A 27356-nucleotide genomic window follows, 5' to 3' on the forward strand; every position below is an offset into this window, starting at 1 on the left:
GGAGAGGAGGTAGAAAGCAGTCTTCAAACAGTTAGGGGCTGGAGGAGTCGTCACAGGGCAGTAGTGGTCCTCATTGATGCTGGCAAGTAAAGGCATAGCTGGTGTCCAAGGGCCCCAGTGCTAAAGGTCAGGTACCTAAGTGATGGAGAAGATGGTGACCAGAGAGCTCCCTGATTCCAGAGTCTAACCCCTTTAGGAAAGCTCTTTAAATGGAAGGCTTGATTCAGACCACTTATGTCTGTTAGTATTCATAATAGACCTAACATTATAAATCTTTAGCCCTAGATTCATAAAAATATCGGACAATGATTTGGAAGGAATCCCTGTATTAAAGTTCTCTCTAAAGGGTGCAAAGTTGAGTGTGTGAGGAATCAGGGAACTGGGAAGAGTTGCAGGAGAAGGGGCCAATGTGGGAGGCACTTTCAAAGAGACACCAAAGCTTTCTTTAATCCTCTGGTTCCGTCTATCGTTTCCCTAGTGGTGTCCCTCACACAGGGCAGCTTCCTGAAGCTCCACTGTGCAGTGGGAGTGTTCCTTCAAAGCTGGTATGCATCCTGTCGAGTGTTTCCCACCCCCCCCCAAGAAAGCAGGTGTGGGTGTAATCAAGCGATTCTCGGTGTGGGTGTAATCAAGGTGATGGGCAGGATCTGTGAGAAGGGAAACGTCAAGAGATCCGATAGCATAGGGCTTGTTTCAGGGTGGCTGGAAGGGAGAATTCCAAATGATCTTACCACAAAAAGGATACATTTTGAGGCGAGAGATTATGACATTCACCCTGACTTCATCATTGTACGTTGACTTGCGCCTCTCCTCTCCCGGGAAGAAGGTGAGTCTAAGTACAGGAGGCAGAAGCGTGAGCCCCTGACACACCGCATCAACTTAGATGGAAGAGAATGTGGTTTAGCTGGGAAATTTGTAGTTAATGCAGATTGTGAACTGGCAGGGTTTTTGTTTGTTTGTTTGTTTTTGTTTTTGTTTTTCCGTGCCTCATTCTAAAGCAGAAAAAAATTTAATGGATACATAATAGTTGTACATATGTATGAGATGTTTGTGATTTCAATATAAGTACACAGTATATAATGAACAAATTAGGGTACATGTTGTATTTTCTGAGATAGGGTCACTCAAAATTTTTCCTATTTTGAGATATACAATAAGTTGTTAACTGTAGCCACTCCACTGTGTTATAGGAGACCAGGCCTTCTTTGTCCTATCTATTAGCCCACCTATTCTTATCTTTTTCTCTTCCTCCTCCCTAACTATAAGAACATCTTTTGTTGCTGCCGCATATTGCCAAATTGTAATTCTTCATGATCTTGATATTTTATGGTTCACTTGACTTATAATTGCTCAAAATGAATGTACTAACAATCTATTCTTTACATAAATGTTCTTGATATACTTGCAAAATTTCATCTCCATTATATTATGGACAATTTTTTCTAATATTTCTAATTAATTTGTATTTATTATACAAACAGACATTATATTCAATCTATAAAGTAAATTTTCTATATGTCAATGCAATAAATTTATAAAGGCAAAATGATTGACAGATTTATAATATATGACTTTAAAAACTTTAATTGTTTCCATATCTTCACCTCTGTTTATTCAGATGCTTACTCTTACCCTACTTGAATGTCTAGGATCAGTATAAATTACCATGCATTTTTAGCCATACCTGGCAAGAGGGAAACAGCTTGGGATTTCCTTCCACCAGATTGGCCTATGGGTATATTCTGGGGACATTTTCTTAATTGCTAATTATGTAGGAGGGCCCATGCCCCAGCGAGCAGTCTTATCCTTGGCAGGTAGGTCTGAGCAGTGTGGGCGAAGAAGCTGACTGTGAGCCTGGGAATAGCCAGTGATTCCTCCCCGGTCTTGTCTTCAGTCCCTGGTTCCAGGTTCTTACTGCTGTCAGGAATAAATCTGACTTCCCCCAGAGGGTGAGAAAAAGCAAGCCTTTCACCGCCCCCTGCCCCCCCACCCCCCCCCCCCCGCCCGCCCAGGTTGTATTTATTCGAGCATCAGAGAGCAGCTGTGTAGAGCAGTGGCTCACCCCATTCCCCGGGTCTCTTGTTGAATGGGTAAGTGAAAGTTACAATCAGTAGCAAACGACATCCTTGCTTCATGTCACTGGTGTCAGTGAGATACCCCTCTTTACAGCATTAGGAGGCAGACAGTGTGGTCTTACGTAAGCTAAAGGAGAGGAGAATGACGTAATGGCAGGTGCGAGCATGCTTCTGCGTAGTCTAGGGGAAAAGCAGTGGGGTAGGGCGCATGAAAGAATTTTAAGTTTTTCTCCACCACTGCCCTGAGGGCAGGTGTTCTGATTATTAATCATCTCCCTCTTTACACCAAAATATCCCCAAGGAAGAGAAGGGCAGGCAGTTCTCAGGCTACACCATTCGGATTCCCCAAGGAGGGTGATAATCTCTGCTCTAGTCTGCACTCACCGGGTCTGTCAGCTGCCAACTGCTCCTGTGCTTCCAGGTAAACACATCTCCCCACCGCCCCCGCCCCCGCCCCCGCCCCCGCCCCCACCCCCTCCCCCGCCCCCGCCCCACTCTCCACACCCCCATCCTGACCCCCAGCCTCCAGGAAGGAAAGTCCACACAGGTGCAATCTGAAAACCAAGCGAGCTCTTTCTAACTTACTCGCCTGCGTGCTTTGGGTTGTGGTGGAGTGACCTGCTTCCCTGCTTCTCAGACCCGTGGGTCTAAGTGGTACTAAGCTGTCTGCTCTTTGAATGATCTGCTCTGCTGGGTCTCCAGGTGCTGACTGTCCTTGAAGATCCTTAAAACTGTTTGCCTCCACATAGATAAACCCATTTCATATAATACGTCTTTCCCACTGTGTATGTCTGTGTGTACACTCAGATCCTATTATTTCTTTGGAGAACCCCAATTAATATAGATGAATTAAATGTGTTTGGTTTAGAGATGTAAAGAGAAAAGAAAAGTTGGGCATGGTGGTGCTCACCTTTAATCCCAGCACTTGGGAAGGGGAGGCAGGTGGATCTCTGTGAGTTTGAGGTCAGCCTGGTCTACAAAGTGAGTCTAGGACAGCCAGGGATATTACACAGAGAAAGCCTGCGGGGAGAGAGGGAGAGAGGGAGGGAGGGAGGGCCGGAGGGGGAGAGGGAGAAAGAGAGAGAGAGACAAAGACAGAGACAGAGACACACAGAGAGAGAGAGAGAAAGAGACAGAGAGAATGTGATGGAATGTACTTATTTTGAAAATTACAGAGGCAAGTGAGAACATATAAATGATTTCACTTGTCAAGTTTAATGCTTTTTAGAATATCTGATTTAGGAAGAATGATTCTGACACAACAGAGGAAACAAATAACATTTTTCCGCGTGTCTCAGAACATTCTTTAAAATGTCTTGCGATTCAAATTAATGCAGTAATTTTCTCCTCTGGCACCTTTTAGGTGTTAGATAAGCAATGATTAAAATGAAGCAGTACACATAGTGTATGCCGAAACAAAATCATTTGTGCCTTCTTATCAGTTAATGCCATATTAATTTTAATATGAAGTGCACCTAAACATTAACTCACTGTTGCTGTGCACTGCAGCACCGTTTCTTGGACAACTCAGGATAGATCCTGTATAGCTGTTCTCCACCTTACAGCCTTGGCAGTGTTTGAAGCCAATTTCTCTTCCTGCCATCGCGGATGGATTGCAGGCCTAGAGCATAGTGACAGCCAGTCTTGTTGCTCTGGTCACCAGGAATATTACAGCTATGCTGGGAACATCTGAGAAGGGGAAACCAAGCAGGCAAAATTGGAGATGAAGGACTTTGGATACACTTTAAATGTGTGGCATGGCGTTCTCAGATCATAGAAGAGTGTTAGTCCTGTGTCTGTGACAAAACACTCGAGCTTGCTAGTGGAAAGAGGTCTTTGTGCTTACGGTTTCATAGGTTTCAGACCATCGTGGTGGGGACAGAATGTCAGGACATCAGCTTCTATCCCCACTCAGGAAGGAATCACCCTTGAAGCGCACCCCCGAGGGACGGCTTCTTCTGGCTAGCCGCCCAGCCCCCATGTTTCTGGTACCTCTCAGAACCTTGCCATCATGTGAGACCAGCTCTCTAACCATGTTACACCATAAGGAATTGCATTTATGACATACACTGTATTAAAAAGTCTGGATTAACAAGAAAAGAATACCAGGACAGGCCTCCTCGGAGAGTGTCTTTTATTCTTAGAGAGACTTTATTTTCCTTACTAGAGGCGCCTCTGGGCTGTCCTGTTTTGCCTGTTTCCCTTAGCATTTTTTATTAGGAACAAAAATCAATATTCTTTTTGCATCCTGTTGGAATGTGATAATTTATGAGCTAATGACAAGGACATTTCACTTTTTAAAAACCGCAATACTCCTAACTCTTTTATTTGAAGTTGTTTGTTTTTAAATTTTAAATACTTACCTTTATGATTTCTTTTCTTTTTGACACGATAATGTATCATTTTCCCCCTTCCCTTTCCTTCAACCAAACCCTCTCATTTCTCCCTTCTTGCTCTCTTTCAAATTCACAGCCTCTTATTTCATTAATTATTGTTACCTACATATATTTATATGTACACACACTTTATACATACATACATATATATATGATTATTTTACATACACACATATATTCCTGTCTATAGTCTGCTCCAACACACTTTATAGCAACAGCCCCGGTAGAGTCAGGAAGGCTTGGGAGAAGGCAACTGCAGAGCCTGTTGTCTGTACAGAACTGGTACTTCCCAGGAGAGCTCAGTTCAACATGCTGAAACCTGATTAAGCGTAAACTCTGTGTGGGTGGGGACACCAGTTCTTTCTCAGGGTTCCCAGCTGCATTCTAGCCTGGGAAAGGGGGATCCTCAGGCACCTCTTGCCCTTTGCAGGAAGCACAACCCATAGATAGCATCAAGGGGGGGGGGGGGAATGCGGTATGGTTTGATTTTTTTTTTAATTAAAAACATTCATTCATGATTTTTGCTTTCACAGAGCATTTTATGTTTAAGGCAGACGTGGGCACACCCAGGACTCATAGGCTGTACAACACACCTCTTTCTCAACACGGGTAAGGTGCCAGGGTGGTCAGGTAAAGCTTTAGAGGTCTCTAACTCATTTGTGCTGCTTTCCACAGAAGCCTGCTCCAGCCCCCATCTCTAGGGCCGGCAAGGTGTCTTTTAGGTGTTTTCACTCTGGGTCGCAGCCTCGTTGGCTAACTGAATGTCTGGCCCATACTCCCAGCTCACCAGACTTTCTCAGAGAGTAGCAGGAAGCACTCCTGAAGAACCGGGCTTGTGCGCTTTGCCAACTTGTCTTTTCATCGTAGACATGGGCCCCACCCTAAAGCATGCTGCTTAACGCCTTTTCCTCTGAATCCGCTGCCTGCAGAAGCCCCCACGTTCGAGGTCTGTACCATCTTCTGCCTGGCAGAAGTCCTCGGTGACTAATGATGGATGGCAGTATCCGTTCTGTCACACTGTCTGGTTCCCACCCACGTTGAGTGACTGCTGAGAGCACAGATTCTGTGTACCATCCCCATCCACGTTCTGTCCCCTGTCCTTTGACACAGTCCTCTCGTCTTTTCTGACAGCAGCTGGCTGCTCGTGTAGACAGTTCTGGCTTCCATTTCTAGATGGCTTTGTCTGTGAGGCACATAGACTTTCCAACTCTCACCCTGGGGTGTATGGCCATCGTGCCTTGTCTAACTCTCACGGAATTTCTTGCTAATAGGCATTCGCCATACAAGTAAACATTTGCCAAAAAGAACACAAGAGCATTTCCCTCACTTAGTGAGGTTTCTAGTTTCAGTGATCAAATCCTTTCATTTGGTCTGCATCCGAATGGACCTATCAAAACAGATTTGAATCTGCCAGGTTCCAATGATTACACCTCGTGTCCAATATGGACTTGATTTACTTTCAAGGGTTCCTACGATTTAGAAAACAGAGCCCTTTAAGATCAGATAAATTAGAATACAAAATGGAGCCCTTCAATGGATGATCTGTGCTTCAGAAACTAACAGCCCTGTGTTTATCAGGCTTTGGCCTGATTTCCACTCAGCTTCCCCCATTAGGTTCCTGCCGTGTGTCTTCGTTTTTTGAATGAAGACCTCTGCTGCAATGGTGCACGCAGACTCCTCGCTCGGGTCTCAGCCGTGGATTTAAAGCTTCATGACACTCTGAAATGTTGCATTCTTATCAAGGAAAAAGTAACTTGGAAGCACTGTACCAAGAACTGGTTTAATTAGGAACAGTTTCCTTGTCCCCTGCAACCTGTTACAGCAGTCATCAGTTCTGAGGTATCCTTCACATCCTAACACTCTCAGGAACTCCTTGTAATTTTATTTTTTTCTTGTAAGTTAGAGTATATTGAAAGCTATACCCATCTTGTCATGGCGCGCATCCTTAGCCTGAAGAAGAGTGGATATATTAACTTGAGTACCCAGAGAATGGCCATACCACTGTGATCCTTGCTTTTACATGAATACAGATTTAGTGATTGACAAGCCTGTTAATATTTATATTGAGGTCACGGTTAGCACAACAAAGCAGAAAAATGATGTATGTAAAACTTGCAATAATATGTTTTATAACTTACATATTTTACAAACCTCTACAGTCTATGAATTGCAGTTTGAAATAATAAGATATTATATTCTTCAGTAGTGTATGGCTTTATTAATTAACTTCACACATGGAATAACATCTGGAAAAGAGCTTAATATTAAAAATGTTATTTGGAAGCGTGTGTGTGTGTGTGTGCACATGCACACACAACTCAAGTAAATTGCAAAATTTGAGGTCTTTTTGTTTACAGATTTATAACCCATCCTTTCGTGAAATACTTTCATAAGTATCCATAGCAATTTTTTGTGGTATTCTATTGATTTTGTCACAATTTCGTTTTTATAAAAAAAATAGATTGGATTTCTGAGACTATGTGAGTGTCATCTGTGGGATATGTTGTATATAAAATACATCGTGGTTATGGGCACCTGTCAATGAAAGAAGTAAATGCCTGATCAAGAGCCTTTGTAAGGCTCACCCTAGTTGTTAACAAAAACAAACAAAAGTCTGCAAAAGCGCGTTTTATCCTGAGACAACTGATTGTTTTCCTGGTAGTCTTGACATAGATCTCTTAGATTGAATTAGAAGCATTTGGCTTCTCAGAACTTGCTCTTTGTGCAGTAGGGAAAAAAAGTGGCCGTATCTAGAGAGACAAAAATCAAAAAATATACTTGGGTAAACAAGAACAACGATAGTAACTATTTCATAGGTTAATTATTAGAATTTAATGACTTAACTTGAGTATGCCGTGACCTATAGAGTAAAAAGCTTTGGCCATTATTATTGAGCCCCTCTGATCCTGAGAACAAAAAAGAATTGTCTACTGGCAGCTTTCAAGATCAAATGCCATAAGTAGACATTTACATGGCCCTTGGTTAGATTTTATCTGACCGTTAAAATTCTTGTTAGGTACATATATGTATGTATGTATGTATGTGACCTCCTGATATGATTAAAGAGGAAACATTCCTCTCTGGGCTGAAGACACTGAATATCCACCTCCAGCTCAAGATGTCATTGCTCTTGTCACTTTATCATACTGAGCTTCTTAGTGTACCCTATGCTGGAGACACTGTCGTTTTGTTAATAGCTCTCACATTGGCCAACAGTAATGAGCAACATCCTCCTGCTTCATCCTGGTGTTTGGACCGTATTTTGAAGTTTATTTGTCCTGGAAGATCTTTGAGTAGCAAAAACCAGATGTTTCTTAGACTTGTCTATTGTTTGAGGATGTGATGCTTACGTTTTAGTGATATTTCTGAACTCTGTGGCATAGGATGCTCCAAGAAATGGGGGTGTGTTGGTTAGGTATGTTTATCGCACATTCTCTATCTAATATGAAAAGTTGACCTTGTATGTTCATTAGCCTGAAGCTCTGAGAGGTTCTGGAGTAAAACAGTGTGTGGAGAACCAGTTTCCTTGAAGATGTGTTGGAGGTTTCAATGAGTGCCTCGTCAGCTGTGGAGTGGATCAAAAGCCAGTTGCTGAAGCCGGCCCACAGCCCAGGTGCTGCTCTAGTTGACTACATGGTCCTCTCTTACCTAACTTTTCAGCATGTGCAATGGAGAGCTAATCCTGTACTGCTGTGCTTGCTATGGGCAGTTCTCCTTCTCACGTGAGCAGGAGGTCCCTGTATTATAGCCAGCTTGCTAATGGATTTGAGTGGAACTTCCTACAGAAATGAGAGATGAGAGAGAGACAGAGACAGAGAGAGAGACAGAGACAGAGACAGAGAGACAGAGAGACAGAGAGAGACAGAGAGAGACAGAGACAGAGACAGAGAGAGACAGAGAGAGAGAGAGACAGAGAGAGAGAGAGACAGAGAGACAGAGAGACAGAGAGACAGAGAGACAGAGACAGAGATAGAGACACAGAGAGACAGAGAGACAGAGAGACAGACAGAGAGGCGAGAGGGAGAGAGAGAGGTCTTTCCTATTTTTTTTGAGGCTCTGTTCATAAATTGGTGGCCCATGAAATAGCTTGATTCTTTGTCCCTTTAGGGCAGTCCCTATGGATGCATTTGCACTGGAAGGCACTTGTGACATTTTCTTGTATTTTGTTCGACGTCTCAGAAATTCTGTACTAGGATTGTTGTTCCAATGTCTACTGCATGCTTTATTGAAAACATGATATCATTAAAGGCCCCAGTTTAAATTTCTTTGATGAATACTTTGTGATAAATTCTGTTCAGAATTTAGTAGTAAAATGTTTGTTTTTTTTTTCCCTGAAAGAACACAGATATTTTATCTTATCAGATGAATAAAATAAAATCAAGTATTCCTCCATTTTCTTTCCTCTCCTTATCTTGGCTGCCTGTAAGATCAAAGTCAAATTTAATATTCATTATAGTAATGTCTGTGCAAACCTTTAAAGAAGTAGGCTTATGTATTACTTCCAATCTCTTGGAAGCAGGTGGTACTTAAATTTTATGTTAAACCTGAAGCACATTCCTTATGCAAAGCCTGTGTTCAGAAATTCATCTTCAAGCTTTTTAACTGATACTGTTTTCTTTGAAATAAAATTATATGCATGTTAAACTTTACACTGGGCTTTACAGCCTTTCAATCCACTTTATAGTTGAATTACCATGTATAGAAATCACAATTAAAATTACTCAAATAGTTTATAAAATTTGATATGCGAAGAATTTTGGGATGTTACTGAGGCAGGACAGGTTTCTAATTTTTTTTTTAGTAATTAAAAAATAAAGTAGGTGATAATTTAGAAGCGTAGACACGCAGGTGACGTTAGCTTTTAGCAAATAGTTTGATTTCTTCCTGCACATTAGGGTACAAAGGAGAGCAAATGTATTCCGTAAGACCCCTAGGCGCTTGCTCCCTACCCCGTGGGTGGCTGGAAACTGGTAGCATGAGGTGTCCACTTCGCTCTAGCTCGGCTCACTGAATCTGTGTTTTTAATGAGGGAGAACAGAGAGAGCACAGCATGTGTTGTAACACGACATCCACAAACCACATAGAAAGCTCGCTTCTTCAAGTCTCTGCTCTTCATAAGCTCTCTTTCGCTTTGGTTAAACCCGTGACACCATGACGTAACCGATACAAAGGGAGGCAGTGTTTCTGAGGAGTAGAAGGCATGTACACACAAAACTAGCAATGGCGGCTTCCTCCTCTTGGAGAGTCACAGAAGAGAACGATGAGTGAATTGAAGTCTTAAATACATCTTAGGTAGCCTTTTGTGGAAAAGGCAAATGGGCGGCCTCCCTGCGCTCCCTGCATTAGAGCCAATGGACAGAAAAAAACGCAATAGCATAGGTTTTTAGCCTTAAAAGATTATATGTGTAAAACGAGCCTATGTTTAGTTGTAGCACTTGGGAGGCAGAGACAGATGAGTCTCTGCGTTCGAAGCCAGCTGTCTCCATAGCCAGTTCCAGGCCAGCCAGCGAGGGCTACGCAATGAGAACCTGTCTCAACAAACAAAACAACAGAAACACCAAGCAGCCTTGTTGACTGCCATAACCTGTGAGCCTAGAGCCTTGACTGGGGGCTGGGAGGGACTGAAAACAGGACAGCAGCACTGGAGAAATAACAGAAGTACACACAGGAAGGCTGGGAGGGTGAGCTGTGCACTCTGTCAGAGCTGCCCAAACCATGGATGGACCTGTGGGACCCAGAACCTCAAGTGTTTATTACATTGGGGGGGGGGAGCACAAGGGAGGGGCTAAGTGAGCAGTCTGGCTGTAACTCTCTGAGAGGAGGAAGCCGCCATTGCTAGTTTGTGTGTACACGCCTCTATCATTCTTAACCTTCCTGTAGTTGGACACAGAGAGGCTTTGTCTTCCTGAACCTGCCAGAGGGGAAGGCTTTGCCAGTTTTCCATGGGTCTGAGTCCTTGGCCTTTAGCCTGGCGGTGCTCACACCAAACAATAACACATTTCTTCACTCAGGGTTTCGCTCGCTCCCTACAGTGCATGCCCAGCATGTGTCCTACGGGGTGTGTTGCCCTGGGCTCGCTATAAATGCAGCCCAACACATATGCAGGCAAGCTCATGTCACAATGTGAAAAGGTTGGACGTCCTTACTGTTGGGCAGAGGTAAACAGAACTATGATTTCCAGATGTGGAAACATGGGCAAAACTTTCCACCCCGAAACAGCTACCAGCACCAAGGCTTGGAGCTTTTTGTGTGTCTCCCGGTCCCCAGAACTGCAGTGTCTTGAGTCTCTCAACACTCTCACTCTGTGATGCTTACTGCATGTTTGTGAGATGGTGAATCCACCAATGGCTGCAGGTTAAATAATGGCTTTAGGCTTTTAAGTTGTCTTGGATGTCCCGGATGAAGAGGAAAGAACAAAAGAAACACTCTAGTTACACAGTGCTCTAGGGCCTGGGACCAGCACCTGTCCTTCACACGTTTCTGGGGACTTCAAAGATGAGTTTTCAAGACTTCTTCAGTTTGCCATTTTCTTTTCTTTTTCTTTTTCTTTCTTTTCTTTTTTTTTTTTCTTTTTGATGAAAAAAGTGTGTATTTAGAATTAGGCAGCTGGACTCAGTTTAGATGATCCCAATCTTGTTGGCAACATCCAGAGCATCATAATCAGGAGGCAGTCGAACATATGCCTTCTTCTCTCCGTCAGGCCTTATCAGGGTATTGACTTTGGCCACATCAGTGTCATAGAGTTTCTTCATGGCCTGTTTGATCTGGTACTTGTTAGCCTTTACATCCACAGTGAACACTAGTGTGTTTTTGTCCTTTATTTTCTTCATGGCTGATTCAGTGGTCAGGGGGAATTTGATGATGGCATAGTGGTCAAGCTTGTTTCTCCTGGGTACGCTCTTTTGAGGGTGTTTGGGCTGCCTCTGGGGCCACAGGGTCTTGGGTGGGTGACAGCAGATCTTCTTCTTGTGGCTGTGGATGCCTTTTAGCACTGCCTTCTTAGCTTTCAAGGCCTTTGATTTGGCTTCGGCCTTGGGAGGGGCAGGAGCTTCCTTCTTCACTTTCGGCGCCATCTTGGTGAAAAGGATTGCCTATGCCATTTTATTTTCAATTGTGCTGTTTTTGTTATTGTTTGAGATGGAGCCTTGCTCCAAGGGGCAGGATGGAGGGAGGTGCAGGAGAAGAGGCTTTGTAATCAAAATATCCTTGTCTGAATTTCCTTAGTGTTGGAATTCAAAGGTGCACAGAGTCAGGTACAACTCTCACTTTATGCTTTTTCATTTTTTTTTTTGTCACCTATATACTTATGTCCAGTTTTCTGTTGTTCTCCCAGCTTCTCACCCTCTACATGTTCTCTGAGGCTCAAAGCCAGAGGGTGCATAGCCGACATGTACACTTCTACGAGCCTCAGACTGAATGTCACAGGGTCCTACAACTGGAAAAGCGCGACGATGGACACACTTTCATGGTCTTGATTAAACAGTTGTGGTACAGTGGCAATATGATGGTTTCAGGGTTCTGGCATCTTTTCCCTCACTGTGGATAAACCGCGACCTTTGTAGGCTTGTGACTTATTTCCTGGTTCCTAAATGTGAAAGCATGTTTCTAAGAACCCAGGGGCACAAGCAGAAAGGAAACTCAACCATGAAGATGTAAATGTATAAATGGCACTCAGTACTGTTCATCTCCTCCTAGGCAGGGAGAGTCTGGGCACTGGGGCTGATTCTAGTGAGGGTCTCCGGCACACAGAGGCCAGGAAGATGGAGGAAACGTAAATGGCGGGGGAGGAGGGGTGGGATGGGAAGGAAAGAATGGGACGTTCATCTTTTACTCGATACCTGGAATTGTGTGTGCTACACCTATGTATTCCTAGTTAAGCTGCTACCGGTCTCCAAGCTCATGGGTTAAAAGACTTTAATTAAATGCATTGATCAGAGGATATTGTGATTCTGTTTTTCTCTGATGAGACAAGGCATTGGGATTGTACGATGGGATGATATTTTTTAGATAACTTTAGTTTATGAAAGATTTCTTTTTTTATACTTGAGTTTCCTTGGGACTTCATGTTACTGTAGAACTATTGTCATTATGTTTTATTGTCCTCAGTCAGTAGCTAGTGATGCCATTTTTAGATATGGTAGAAGAGAAAGCATTTGGTTAATGAAGTAGTGTTTAAAATACATTAGAAGGGACTACTGTGGGGGAAGGGAAGGAGATGGGACCAAAGTGGAAGAGAAGAGGATGTCGCTGTCATCATGCACCTTGTTCTCACACACTATCTGCACCTTCAGAGCAGCATTCGCACAGTCAGTTGAATGACTGAAGGCAGTTGTTACCCATGGAAGAGTAGGAGTGAACCTAACTGTGGCCCTAGCATCATGGTTAGGAAAGAAAAGTGCTTCACACTAACCTTGTAAGCCGGTGGAAGCGCGATTCGGGATGGAGCAATTTTGCATATGGAAATATCTTTTTTTTTTTTTTTTCAGGATCAAACTCCCTATCAGTTTGGAATAGGCAAATAAACTATTTGTCTGAGGCATCCTCAGTTTAGTCGCGAGTCCAAGGTGTCTCTCTGTCTTTAAGCACATGAACTTTGCTCCTTCTTTACGGAGTGTGCTAATTGGTATGGCGACTGGTGGTAAGTGAGGGCAGAAACTTGAGCCTGTGGTCACCATGGGACTAAACCATTATCGTGGGTCAGCAAAGAAAGTGGGTGTTAGAAAGAGGAAAAAAAAAAAAGAGGGATAGAAGATCTAAACACAAGATCAGTTAACAAGGCCAAAATTAATAAGTCAATTCAGTGGCCGACGCCAACAAAATGAAAGGGAGAAGCAGAACACGAAAGACTGCTAAAAAGAAGGCAGAAGTGCGGTAAAGTGTGTGCATGTACATGGGGCGCCGCTAAGGCCCGAGGCAACCTCCTTGTCACTGTGGGCTTCCCTTGGGTCCTGGAAAACCTCAAAGATGTCTCAAGGCAGAGGTTTGAGGGTCAGTCTCTGGGCAAGTGTCTTGCATCTACTTCTCTCTGACCGGCAGTGAAGACACTTTCGCAGTTGAAAATTACCGCAGTTGCCTCGCCACTTGAGGGTCCCTGCGGAAATGTGTACGGTTCTCAGAGCAGGGTTCCAGCTTGTTTCTCCCCTTGGCCTAGGCACACGCTACCCTCCTTATAAATACCTCCCGTGCCCTGAAGGTGATGGACTGTGGTCTCATTTCTCAACCTCACGGACAACCGTCGAAGGAGGGGTTTCCAATCATCGCTCTATCTCTTCAGGTCCCATTCGCGCCTCGGTTTGTTTTTAATAGGTTTCTGCTCTGAAGTTACCCCGTGCATAAAGCCGGAGTCCGTGACTCTCTTTCATAGGCCACCATTTCATTTCACTGCAGGATGGAGTATCTCTGAGAGTCTCCCTTTCTGGTCCCCAATACCCACCTTCCCCGCTCTGAGCTCCCACCATCCTTGGCTCCAGTCCTTTCAGAGTTTCCTGAATATCTTCCTCCTTGCCCCGCCTCCAGCTCCATGCATCCATCCTCCTTCCCTGAAACTGGACACTGCTTTGCACTTGTCTCTCTTTCTCATGTTCCTGAAAGTAGGGACAGGGACAGTGGTTATGGGATGAGGGAGGTCAAAGTGCCACCCACATTTTCAGGCTAAACAAGAACACATAGAAGCCTTAAACCCTTAAAATGTATTTTCTCCCATTCCCTTTTAATTTTTTCTTACTGTTTTTTGAGACAGAGCTTCTTCCTGTAGCCCTGGCTGCCTTGGAACTTTCCCTGTAGACCAGGATGTCAACCAGGAACTTGCAGAGATCCGCCTGCCTCTGCCTCTTGAGTCCTAGAATTAAAGGCATGCACCACCACCACCACCACCACCACCACCTGGTAAAATGTATTTTCTACACGACATTAAAGACAAAACAAAAAAAATGATTCTGAAACGAGATGTGTTGTACACGCCAACCTCCATCCCTGTACTCAGGAGGCTGAGACAGGAAGATCCTGAGTTCCGGGTGGTACTGGCTACATGACTCGATGCTATCTCAAAAACACTGAGCAGATGGAGTTCAGTGGTCAAATGCTTGCCCAACGTGCATATCATCCCAAGTTCACACTGAGAACCGCAAGAAGGAGACGAACAGCACTGACCCCTCAAAATTAAGTTGAACTGGAACCATTTGTGTAAGTGCCATGGTGCTGGCGCTCTTGAGGGAAACAATAAACCTGCTTCTCAGATTACTATTTTTCTTACTGTTGGCTCCCCAGTTTTGCTAATGGCCTAGCCTCCCCCATCTTGAGGGTGAGCCAGCATTGTTGCTGTTGATGCACACCTCCAGTCCCTTATGGATCCTAGTTCAGGTCAGCACGGCTTCTTCCCAGTCCAGCCATCTTATTCCTTAAGGAACTGAGAACACAAACGGAACTAAATGCCATGCAGCTGGTGTAGAAATTTTTAATGTTTTTACATTTTAATTCCCTCTTCTTTATTCCTCAGTGAAGTTTCTTACCTCCAATGCACCTGGTGCTTTCTATCTTTCCAGTGTTGTCTGATCTCTCTTCTTCACACTACCCTTTCTGTCAGATGTTCCTGATGTTGTCATTGTGACCAGTGGAATGCAGCACACTCCCGGCCCAGGACCTTTGTGGATACTGTTCTTCCTAGAGCACTGTGTTTCTCACTTGCTTGACTCAGCCAGCTTACCACAGAGCTCTCAGCTTACTGCTCTTTTTTTTCCCCCTCCAGGACCATTCTAAAACTTCTGCCAATATTGGAACTGTGCCTATGACCTGTTATCCTGTCTTTAACTGTTCTGTGTGGTTCTCAGCACCCTGGTCATGGCTTGTCTAATAGCTCATAAAACCCACAGGGGCAGAGGCCATTTCTGCGTTTACTTAAGACTCTATTTCCTATGCCTAATATTCTTCAACCGACTATGAAGGGACATTTACTGAGCTATGAACAGGGAGGCTCCTACCCAACCCCAGTCAGATTCACTTGCCATCTTTCTGTCAAGCACTCCTATCCATCAAAAACACGGTATTCTTAGAACATGCTTCTGTGTTGGTTGCCTAATATCTGACTAGCAGAAATGACAAGGTCATGACAGACAAGGATGGATGAGAATAAAGAGAGAGAAGACTAAGCATGGTGCGGAATCCGAGCCAGGCCCGGCCAGAAGGGCGTTGCTGAGACCGCTGGAGTAAGTAAGCTCTCGGGTTTCCTTGATAGCGTTATGTCATGGTCAGCTTTTTTCTTTTGGTAATTGTTGTGAGGTTGTGTTAGATACTGACATTAGGGCAAGCTTAGTGAATGGGTCATGGAAGCATTTTTTTCATAATTTTTCTAAAACTCCTCTCAGGGTTGGACAGTACTTCAAAATAAAAGAAGAAAAGAAAAGTCAACCAGGAGCTTCTGCATATAAAGACTGTGTGTCTGAAGGTTTAGATTCCTGGCCCATAGGAATGCCAGTCTAGTAGGTGTTAAATAAACAGCAAACCATTTTGTCCTTGCTTGCTCCCACTTTGACTCTCTGCGCTCTCTGTTGTCCCCTTTCCCTTCCTGCTGCACCTAGCAACAGCCCAGCTCCTCAAGGGGAAACCTGCTCCCAGAGTGGATGTGCTGTGGAGGCCAGGGCCTTACTGAAGGCAGCAGAGGCTGGGCACCGGGCACATCCTGTGTGTTGGGAATTGGCTTCCATCTGCACTGAGAGTAAAGTTTTACAAAACAAAAACAAAAATCATCCAAATGGAGAAGATGTCATATGCTGGCCTTGATTTTACATGGTATAATTTTGATTTGAATGTAAGCTTTCTATTAATGCATAACTCCCAAGTTAGCCTAGTCATATTTCCAGCTGAGCGTCTTTGTCAAGTACAGCCTCCTTTTCATACACTGAGAAGTGACCACATTCTTACTGACAACATCTCATCTCAATTTTGTGAAGAAAATCTCCTTCTAAAATATTTTAGGCCTTTTTTTGGTTTTGGTTTTGGTTTTTTGTTTTGTTTTGGGACAGGGTTTCTCTGTGTAGCCTTGGTTTTCCTGGATTTGCTTTTTATAGATCAGGCTGGCTTTGAACTGACAGAGGTCCTCCTGTCTCTGCCTCCCTGAGTGCTGAGATTACAGGCGTGTGCTGCCACACCTGCCTTCTAAAATATTTTAATCAGATGAAAGCGTATCATTATTCTAGTGCGATGCAGTAGAAATCTAAAATATTATGGCTTTTACTAAGGGAACATGTAAAAAAAATAAATAAAATTGAAGAACCCTTTATAGATGTCCACGAGCATCTTCAAGGCCATTTTCAACTTGGTTTATAATTTTTAAATGATTATAAGCTGATGCATGTAATTAATAATTAATAACAAGCAGGATGTGGTGGCACACAGCTGTAATCCCAGCACTTGGGGAGGCAGAGGCAGGTGGATGTCTGTAAGTTTGAGGCCAGCCTGGTGTACAAAAGCAAGTCCAGGACAGCCAAGGTTACACTGAGAAAACCTTGTCTTGAAAAACCAAAAACCAAATCAAAACAAAACCAAAAACACACCCCGCCCCCTACCATAATAATAAGACCTTCCTAACAGTTGCACATTTAAGGGAGACTTTCTCAGTTTGACCCTTTCAGTGCGTGTGTGTGTGTGTGGGTCTTTGTGGTTACTTTCCTATTGCTCATGAAATTGTTGCTAGTTCTTCCCTTTGAAAACAGGTAGTTTCCATCTAGGTGACTGCAATTTGGTCTCCTGAGTGCTTCTCCGCCTTCCTCAAGCTGCAGCCCTTCCATACAGTTCCTCATGTTGTGGTGACCCCGTCCCCCAACCATAAAATTATTTCACTGCTATTTCATAACTGTAATTTTGCTACTGGTATGAATTGCAAGGTAAATAACCTGATATGAGGGATACCTGACATGCAGACCCTGTGAAACGGCTGTTTGACCCCAAAAGGGATGGCGACCCATCTAGTGGGACAGCAGAGGTTAAAAGCACTCTTAGCAAAGAAGTCCCTTTTTCCCGGTTGTTTGAATACTTCTCTAGAGTGTGTGTGTGTGTGTGTGTGTGTGTGTGTGTACACATGCACAGCCTCCTCGCTGTGCATTCTGTAGCACCTTTACGTTTAGACACTTACATCTCCTGAACATAAACTTGCACCTATGGAAGGTGTAGGCATTGTACCAGAGATCTCAGTGACTGGTTGCTAAACTGCAAAAAGAGGAAGCAAAGCATCTTGTTATGCTTTGTCCATTGGCATAAAACCCAGGTAATTGCATGGAGGAATTTCAACGGCAGTCAAGGGAGCAAGGAAAACCAGGGCCCCGGGCGTTTATATTGGAAATGTCCATTCAGTACTTAAAAGGAGGTGAGAGACAACAGAGGCGAGCCAGCAGGTGTATCAACCCAGAAACTCTGGCTGCAGCTAAGGAAGTTTTTGTTCTGTTTGTTTGTTTGTTTGTTTAAGGTGAGGTCTTACCATGTAGACGTGGTTGTCCTGGAACTTTTCCTGTGGAGCAGGCTTGTTTTGAGTTCTCAGGACTCCAACTTTGTCTCCTGAGTCCTGGGATTAAAGACATGCACATGGCCAGCCTTGGGCTCCTTTTTGGTTTTTGTTTGTTTTTTGAGTGCACTTCAGAACTGGTCTATGTACTAAGCTTTCTTTTGCATTATTTTTCAAATAGTAAGGAAAAAAGCAATTGAACATATTTTCAAGCTCTATAGATCTGAAGGAAGAGAGAAACATGCACAGAGAACAAAATACGTCAAAATTTCTAAAGCTAATGTTTAGACATAATCTTAGAATATGAATTCTGAGCGCTTCATATAGGCTCCTTACTGTTATTATTCTAATTTATAATTGAACAAGCCGTCACCCAGCTGCAGACCAAGGACTTCCTATCTGTGATCCCAGCTTCTTATCAAGACCATCGGTGCTTTCATGGCTTCCATCTTGTCACGAAATTTTATGAAACAGCCACGAAAATGAGATGAACTGAAATAATCAAGGGAGAGTTGCTTCTTCAAGGCAGTGCCGCTCTCTAAATGTAAATGCTGGCCAGAGAGCGAGACATTTGTAGCAGGCAGCAGCGTTGTGAAATATGCGTCCAGTAATTAATGTGCAGAAGTCCGGGTTATTAAAGGTGCAGATGTTTATTATGTTACAGTGCCCTCTAGCCTATATAGCAGAAAGAAACGCTTCCCCTCCCTGCTGCTCATTTTCAGTTTTGATTGTTTGCTATATCACTCATATGAAGGGTGTTGCTATCCACTGGCTGTTTCCCTTCATGCTCTGTTCATATGGTAAACACGTTGCTTTCTTAGGGAGACAGTGTAATTTTGCAGAGGAAAAAAAATTATCCACTCTCCTTGTGCCAACAGATGCAGGAACACTGCACTGCTTGGCCTGAGGCCTGGTGATTAAAGCCCTGGGCTTGACTGAGCAATGGCAGACAGGAGCTCAGTGTCCCATCATTTTCCCCCCATAGCCCATCTAAAATCTGAAGGTCATAAACCCATCCTGGATTGTGGTAAGAAGGCACTCCTGTTGTTAGGTAACTGTTATCAGTCCCTGGCTCCTTATGGTCTATTCCCATCATCATCATCATCATCATCATCATCATCATCACCACCATCATCATCACCACCACCACCATCATCTCCCCCCCCCTCTCTGTGTGTGTGTGTGTATGTGTGTGTGTGTGTGTGTATTTGTGTGTGGTGGGGACGTGTCAGAGTGCAGGAGTGCCTGTGACACCATGTAAACCAGAGGACAGCATTTGGGAGTCAGTGCTCCCCTTCTACCTTTCAGTGGGCTCCAGGGATCAGACTTGGTTGGTCCGGTTTCCGCTACAGATCCCTTTCCCCACTGATCTGTTTTATCAGACACAACTTCATAGCATGTAAGCCTTTTGCCTGTGTTAATTTGAATTAAACAACAATATTAAAAAAAAGAATCGGTAGTTCCTGGATTCCCCCTTTTGTTACTTGGTGTCAGCGGTTTCCCTCATCACCTATCCTTTATCGAGAAATCTTTAAAACCCCAAATTTGAGCACCTGATCTAAACAAGGCCTACTTTGTATTTCCTTGGAATTTGAAGCGCGAATCTGATTATTTTACTTATTTGTTTGTTTGTTTGGTCATGCGGCTGGGTGAGCACACATGCCAAGACACACGTGTGGAGGTCAGGAGGCAACTTGCAGAGTTGGTTATTTCCTTCTGTCCTGTGGGTTCTGGGGATGGAATTCAGGTTGCCAGGCTCGGCCGCAAGCTCCCTTCCCAGGCGATTGATCTAGTCATCCCCAGAAGGCTTTCTGTGTTTGTACAAAGGGACCTGATTTCAAAATCTCCACACTGTGGAAGCAGGTAAATACGGAAGCATAATTTATCCCGTTGTGTTATTAAATAACCCCAGACTTTGCCCCAAAGATTGTTTCTCTTGAATATTGAAAGCATTTAATGGGGGAAAAACGTCCCAGAGATACCAAAGCACATAGATTAACTTAAGAGAATGCACTGTAACACATTTATGCTCTGCCGTAAAGCACTATAATGAATAATTAAAACAGAACCAGGCCGTCAAAATAAATGATAACGGTGGATTGTAGTGCTGCACTGTGATTTTTTTTTCACGGTTCCTTGCTTGTCGATTTGCATAGCAGTGTAATAAGCAGAGAATCTCCCAGTTATTAAATGCAAATTAAAGTTAGTACTTAAAAGGATATCTTATGCTTATTTTGAAAATTGACCAGTTACTTAATTGTGTACCTGTGTCTTTTTTTTTCCCCCACTCTAAGAAAGAGCTTTGTAAGCGTTCAGTTTGAAGGTACACAGCTAAGAACTCCATGGGTGGAGAAAAATAAAGTTTAGCTATTACATCACGTACCAAGTGCTTCAGGAGCTGCAGGTTACCATTCAGACCTTGAATTCTTGAGTGAGAAGTTAATAGGAGAGAGAAAGTTATTCTAAGATTTGTACCTACTAAGTGCCAGGAGCCCCACATGTTGCATCACATTATCATGACCGTAGTATTATTGGAAAGCACTTTCCAAGTTTTGTTCATATTAAGTGTTAATACCTTTTCTCATGGTACCCTTGCTCAATGGATCCCCGATCCCCGATCCCAGATTCTCTATTACAATATTTGCCTCAAAGCTCATCCTTTTTATACGTATAGGATCATCAGAGGTGGAGGTGTGCTGTTGCTGTTGTTGTTGATGATTACATTGCAGCTCTGGAAAGGTAGTGGTCACTAAAAATTACATTAGATTTTGTACTTGAATGGACCATCAGTCCTTTCTTGTAAGTGATGAATCGGGGAGCAGTAAGAAGACCAGGCTTTCTTCTTCCAACTGCTCTTTCTCTTGCATGATACCAGGTTTGGTTAGGCCAGTGACAATAATTGGGCTTGTGATCGGAACATCGTTTATAGGACAGTTCCTTAGTAAAAACTCTGTCTTCATCTATGTTAGCAAAAATATCCAAGGATGGGAAATTAATAAAGAAAGGAGATTTCTTTAACTAGACATTCTGGAAGCAGGGCAGTTGGAAGGGAGAAATGATATAATTTCATCAAACTCTCAAAGCACAGAAGAATTATTTAATGCCGTTTCTTAAATGTCTGCTAGTGTAGCTTTGCGAAAAGAAGACCCATTTAGATTATGTCCCCTGTCGTCCCAGGGTCTCGGGGAGCATGATACAACTGCTTAAAATATTTAGAGCGTCCCTTCTGACCAGATGCATCACATGTGTCGCTGTAGGACGCTATCCCCTCTGTCAGTGAGTGACAAGATTCCACTTTTCCTTTGTCTGTTTCTTAATAAAGCTGAGCGCTACGCCCCACCCTCTGACCATTAGAAATCGCAGACATTTGCTGGTCTCATTCTTTTGTAGAACTGACTAGCCCTCTAATGGATGGGTTTTGTTTTCAAGATGAAGTACCATATTTTAGCCCGAATAGCCTCCTCTGATGTGAGAAAGTTCTTTCACTCCTATCATCAAGATTTCCTTTCATCTTAAACTTAAAAATAATATAGAAGGGTTGTGCAGCTGATTTGAATAGCCTGGCCCATTTTCCTCCTCGTCCCTGCTGGGAGAACTGGAGGATGAGGGATTATTGAGGTACTGCATTCTTGCTTTCAGGCATGCAGCATTTCCCAGTCAAGCTCAAGAATATTTTTCTCTTAGATTTAGCATGGAGACTATTACTTACCTACCCAATATTCATTCTCCTCTGCTCACAGCAACTTGAGGCTTGGCCAACTGGCAGCGTGCCTAGATAAACACTTGTAGCTCCTGGCTTCCCTTGGGTAGTCGATAAGATTAAGCTGGAGTCCTTGGGTGGGAATCAGGCAGGCTGTGTAAAGTGAGCTGACTCAGCGGTGTGGCAGGCTCTCTGGACTTTCCCTCCACTCCCCACTTCTCTTAGTTTTGCTGGAAATAAAGCATCTGGGGCTTCACGGCCACATGGCTCTTCTTTGAGCCTTAAGGATGGATGACACCATGTGGAGAGGTAGCATACCAGATACCTGATGGCCTTGTGTCTACTATGACAGCCATGGAGTGTGTCTTCATTTCAGCTAGGACTGAGTAGCATAACCCCTGCCCACCCACCCCCACCCCCAACTCTAGAGGTTGGGAAGTCAAAGATCAAGAGGCCAGCGTATTTGGTGTGTGTTTCATAATGATGTTTTCTTTTTTTTTTTTTTCCTCCTGCCTCCTCACATGGCAGGAAAGCCAGGGAGCATTTGGAGGCTTGCCAAGAAAGGCATCAATCCCATAATAAGGGCCACACCCCCATTACCTAATCCCCTTCTGAAGACCCCATTTTGAAATTTGGGAGGACATGAAAATTTAGTTCATAACAATGCTTACATCCACACATACTTTGTCTTTGTGCCATATTGCCTTTGAGACCTTCAATGCGGATGCTAAGTCACATTCTTCTGTGAGGATCTTTGGTACTGAAATGTTGCATAAACTTCCTGCCCAGCAACCAAATCCTTATCAGCGCAGCCTGTTACCCCTCCAGGCATCTGAGGGTTATGCTTATGGGGAGTAATTCTAAGGGGAGGTAGACTTGTTGCTAAAAAACACACTACACTGGGCACAAGCTAGCCTAGGAAAGGGCATCATACAAAGAGAAATCTATAATGATAATGTGTTTTAAGTCAATAATGAGTATTCAAACAAAGTAAAGCTATTTATCAGGTTCTTTAAACCTGTTTTTTAAACCACTGCCTCTCTTTGTGTGTGTGTGTGTGTGTGTGTGTGTGTGTGTGTGTGTGTGTGTGTGTGTGTGTGTGTGTGTACATGAACCTGAAGGGGGTTATTGGAGCTTTGCTTGACATAGTTTTTCCATAGTAAGAGGGCTGTCTGTGATATTCTGTGAGTAACATCCAGACTTTGGAAGCAGTCCAGCGAAGAACAAGTGCAGTTATCACTAGTTTGGGAAAGCAAGGCCTTCAACAAAAGGTTAACGCCGTTAGGTGGATTTAGCCTGGAGTGGGAGTGATTTAATAACTGTTAAAGAGCTGTATTAAGGAGAAAACCGATAAGCCTTATTTTCCCACACAGTGGACATAAAGGAATTGTTTAAGCTGGAAGGCAAAAGGGACTTGGATGCCACATTACAAAGCAGTTCCTGAAAGTGAATCTTGTTAAAGGGGAAATATCACCAGACTTGTCCCATTCTTGGGGAGTGTTGGAAAGCCCAGGTTTTATGTTTTTAATGTACAGCACATAACAGATGCTGAGCTCACTGGGGACTAGTTCTTACCTTTAATGGAAGCACATGGTCTTCAAATATTCTCCTACACGTGTGTCTTGGAGGTATGAGAGCGTTTGGATAAGGACTGAAGTGACCCAACTGATAAATATTGCTTTTCACCTTAACTGCTGAACAATTGCTTGTTTGAGGTTTTGTTTTGTTTTGTTTTGTTTTGTTTTGTTTAACAGCACACAGGCTAGGTGGTGTACTCTTCCCAGTATTGATTATTGGTTTTGTTTAGCAATACAGTAAAAGGGGTCCTACTATTTTGTGGCAGGTAATTATTATTCCTTTGTTTTACAGAGTTAAAAACAAAGGGTGTGCACAGTCATTCTTACAAAGTGACATACAAAAGGTGCTTCCAAATCAAGGTCAAGAAAAACATAAATATCTTCATGTACATAAAGGAACCACCAGGCTGAACACTCTATGCCTGGAACATAGATTAAAGTTTTCTTGTGTAGCTATCACTTTATCTATTTACATTACTGTGCTTGTTGTCTTACAGCCAACGACTGGTAAAAACCTTTATGTAGTGAAAACCTTTATGTAGTGAAAACCAAGGCTTCATCTTCTGCCCATCACCAGCCTTACCCTTGCACTCACATGCTAAGATACAGGTTTGAAGTATCTGTGTGCCAGCCCTGTGAATATCATTCGTGTCTTAATTTCTGGTGCATGTTTCCTACATGGAGGACAAGCATGAGCGACTGTTAAATTAGCATTTGTTTTCTTTATCGCCAGTGGAGGATAAGGAAGGGGCAGAAATCCTGACCACTGTCTTGTCTTGACCCTCATTTCCATGACAAAGTCCAAGACTCTTAACCTGGGACTGCTCCCTAAGCTGGTTCTTGGCTCTCATGACAGGGGCTACTGAACTTGTTCTAGGCTCTCTTAGGGCTCTGCACCTGAAAGCATGAGACATCCCAGCATGTCCTGGGTGCCAGGGAAAGTCCCAGTGACTCATGCATGGCAGTCCTTGTCATCTTCCCACTAGCCCTGTGAGTTTGTCCCTGCAGGTCACACAGTTAGGGCTTTATTGCTGTGAAGAGACACCATGGCCTCAGCAACTCTTATAAAGGAGAACATTTAATTTGGGGCTGGCTTCCAGTTTTAGAGGTTTAGTCCATTATCATGGCGGGAAAAATGGCCACATGCGCGTAGACGAGGCGCTGGAGAGGAGCTGAGACTAATACTTCTTGACCCGCGGGAACCAGAAGGAGACTGTGTGTCACACTGTGCATAACTTGAACATATAAGACCTTAAAGCCCGCCCCTGGAGTGACACACTTCCTCCAACTAGGCCACACCTCCTAATAGTGCCGCATCCTAACACACAAGTCCATGGGGACCACACCTATTCAAACCACCACACTGTGTATTCATGCTTTTCAAATAAGACAAATTGGGTTTGAGGAGATAGAGGAGTAGCACCAGGGCCGCACAGTAGGCAGGGCCTGAGGTAGCTTTGGACCAGGTGAGCTGGCAACAGAGCCTGTTTGTGGTACCGCTGTGCAGCGACCGTCGCATTGGAGCAGGGCTGAGGAAGGAACATCTAGAATATGCCAGGGCAGACTCTAATTACTTGTCCTTTTGTTGTGGGAATGGTTTTGAAATCCTGCAACCAGAAAACTGTCACGCTGTTTTCTTAATCCTTTCTTGGTGACACTGAACTTCAAATAGAGAATTTATCACGGCGGTTACCTTGGAACCCTTGTGAGTTGCAAAGCAGCTTCCTTGGCGTATTCTTCTGTCAGCCAGAGATGTTTCATTTCATTTCTCAGCAGCTTTGTAACCCTCTTTCCTCCTTTCTTCATGTCAGTGCTAATGTTAACTTACAGCTCTTTCCCCCTTTGAGAAACATGGGGAACAAACTAAGGGCAACAGCTTGGAGGGTCGCAAAGCACTTGCTTGAGCCGCCCCTGTCGTACATCACTCTACTAGGGGACACACCGAAGATACTTGTTTCTCAGTTTTCTCAGTGGTCATTTCCACATGGATAGCTCTGCCTTGAATTCTTGCTGAAGCTGTGATCTCCATCTTGTCCTTCACTGTCCGCTTGCTGCTCTAGTTGTCCCACACCCATCCCTGCCCCAACTTCCCACAGGTGACATGTCAAGAAAACTTTAAATATAATTACTTAATGATACAGGGTAATTTGAAATTATTAAACCCATTTATTGCGTGTGTGGCACTCCAGGGGGGCAGTTAGCAAACTTTGCAGCACAGCCTTAAATGATGTGACAGTGTCTGTTGCTATGTACCCCCCAGCCGTTCATCCACAAGGCCACTGTTTGTGGGACTTTCCAGTTCTTGCTCTACTTTAAATTCAGCTGTCTTTACCTTGTATCCAGATTTGCCTAGATGACAATTTGCCACATTTACCCTCATGTCCGGCTTTGTCAAAGGATTCAGTAAAATCTTATTGACTATAGTGGTCTTAAATACATGAATGCTTTAATACGTAGTACAGCTGTCAGTGACACTGCGGTTTCAACCTTCTCTCAACCCCCATGTCTCCTCTCTTCATCTTTGTTCAAGTTCTGAAATAGAAGGAAAAAAAAAAAAAACAAACCAGAGGAAATATACTATTCTCAATGATAAGGCATTTGATTCGTAGAAGTAGCCATGCTCAGTTTGAGTTTCAAGTATCCTTGTTTGTTAGACTGAACTAGCAGCACAGGTGTGTTAATATTATAATTCAGACACATGATAAGTTATGTATGGGTTGCCCACTACCTGGTTAATGGGCAGTGCTCTGGACGGAGAGCAGCGGCACACTTCAGTTCACTGCAGATTTGACACTTTCCCGACCTTTGGGGACAAACCTTGAATGCGGCAATGATTGGTAATCAGACCTCATTTTTACTTAGCATTCCAGCTCACAGTGAGCTTGAGACATGCAGGGCTTTGTCAGAGACAAGGAGAGGGAAGGATGGGGCCTTATGAAGCTAGAAAAGCTACAGCAAGGATGTCCAGGCGGGAGCGCAGTCCCACTGTCAGCCTGCTTGAACATAATTTGCTGCTGTAAGTGAAGCTCACCATACACTTACCTTCTGATCCTGTAATCACACTCCTGGGAATTTCACCTAGAGACATGAACTTCATGCTTGCACAAAACCTTATACATATTATTTATAGCAGCCACATTTTTAATAGCCAAACATCGGGGAAAAAATGCAAACACCCCCTCCATGCTCAATGGGTGAACGCAAAGACACTATTTGGTATGTTGATACAGTTGGATTCTAGCAAATGAATGTGTGACGGTTCGAATAAAAATGGCCCCCGTGGGCCTATAGAGAGTGTCACTGTTGGAGGAACTGTGTCACTAGAGCGCTGGCTTTGAGGTCCCAGAAGCTCAAACCAGGCCCAATGACTCACAGTTTCTCTTCCTGTTGCCTGTGGATCAAGATGTAGGACTCTCAGCTCCTCCAGCGTCATGTCTGCCTGCATGCTGCCATGCTTCCTGCTATAATGCTAATGGAGTAGTCCTCTGAACTGTAAGCCAATCCCGATGAAATGTTTGCCACGTGATGATGGCATCGCTTCACAGCAATAGAAACCGTAAGACAGAAGGGGACAGATCTTGAAGGAAAACAGAGAAAAAATCAGGGACATCAGAGCTCATCAGAAGAACCCATTCCTTCACAGCAGAGAGCAGAATGCAACTACTAATGGGAGGGTGGCACTGAGGTCTAAGTCCGTGCCTAAGCTTTCAGCCTTAGAATGGCCCTAGCTACTTAATCCCATACAGCAGGTTGGCACCCTTCACAGGCAAGGCCTAGGAGTTCTTTGCGGCTTCACGATCTGCGACTCTACTGCCTGACCGTCATTTCCTCTTGCTGTCCACGCGGAAGGGGATTACCACCCACCCCCTGTAGTCTGACCTAGAATTTCCCATGATTCCCTAGTGAAGCCATTTTGTATCTTCTCTTTGTACTCCTGGCTTCTCAGGAAACACGGTGCACTCCCTCTCAGGAAGCTGCCACTTCTTTCTCTGTGGTCCTGAGGGAAGGGGTTATCACGCTGGCTATTTCAAAGGGCGCTCCATGTCTGTCAGCTTGATTTGGCCCCATTTTCATCGATGAGAAGAAAGAAACCTCAGTGTCGAAGCATTTTCCCTT

At 43.8% G+C, this 27356-nt stretch overlaps 2 protein-coding genes across 7 annotated transcripts in view; one reads left to right on the forward strand and one right to left on the reverse strand.

The window, feature by feature from the left end:
• Window positions 1–27356, forward strand: part of GRIP1 (glutamate receptor interacting protein 1) — a 625712-nt gene that overhangs the window by 143485 nt on the left and 454871 nt on the right. The gene's annotated exons all lie outside the window — the stretch shown is intronic.
• LOC311584382 (large ribosomal subunit protein uL23-like) lies at window positions 11031–12046 on the reverse strand. The gene has a single exon (XM_084758632.1). It carries the CDS (start codon window positions 11542–11544, stop codon window positions 11089–11091), a length of 456 nt encoding a protein of 151 aa, XP_084614758.1. The 5' UTR covers window positions 11545–12046; the 3' UTR covers window positions 11031–11088.

This window comes from Acomys minous (assembly GCF_964271855.1).
Source record: "Acomys minous genome assembly, chromosome: 15".
Classification (NCBI taxonomy): domain Eukaryota; kingdom Metazoa; phylum Chordata; class Mammalia; order Rodentia; family Muridae; genus Acomys; species Acomys minous.

Excerpts from the sequence above, each read along its gene's own strand:
- LOC311584382 (XM_084758632.1), bottom strand. The coding sequence starts at position 11,544 with ATGGCGCCGAAAGTGAAGAAGGAAGCTCCTGCCCCTCCCAAGGCCGAA.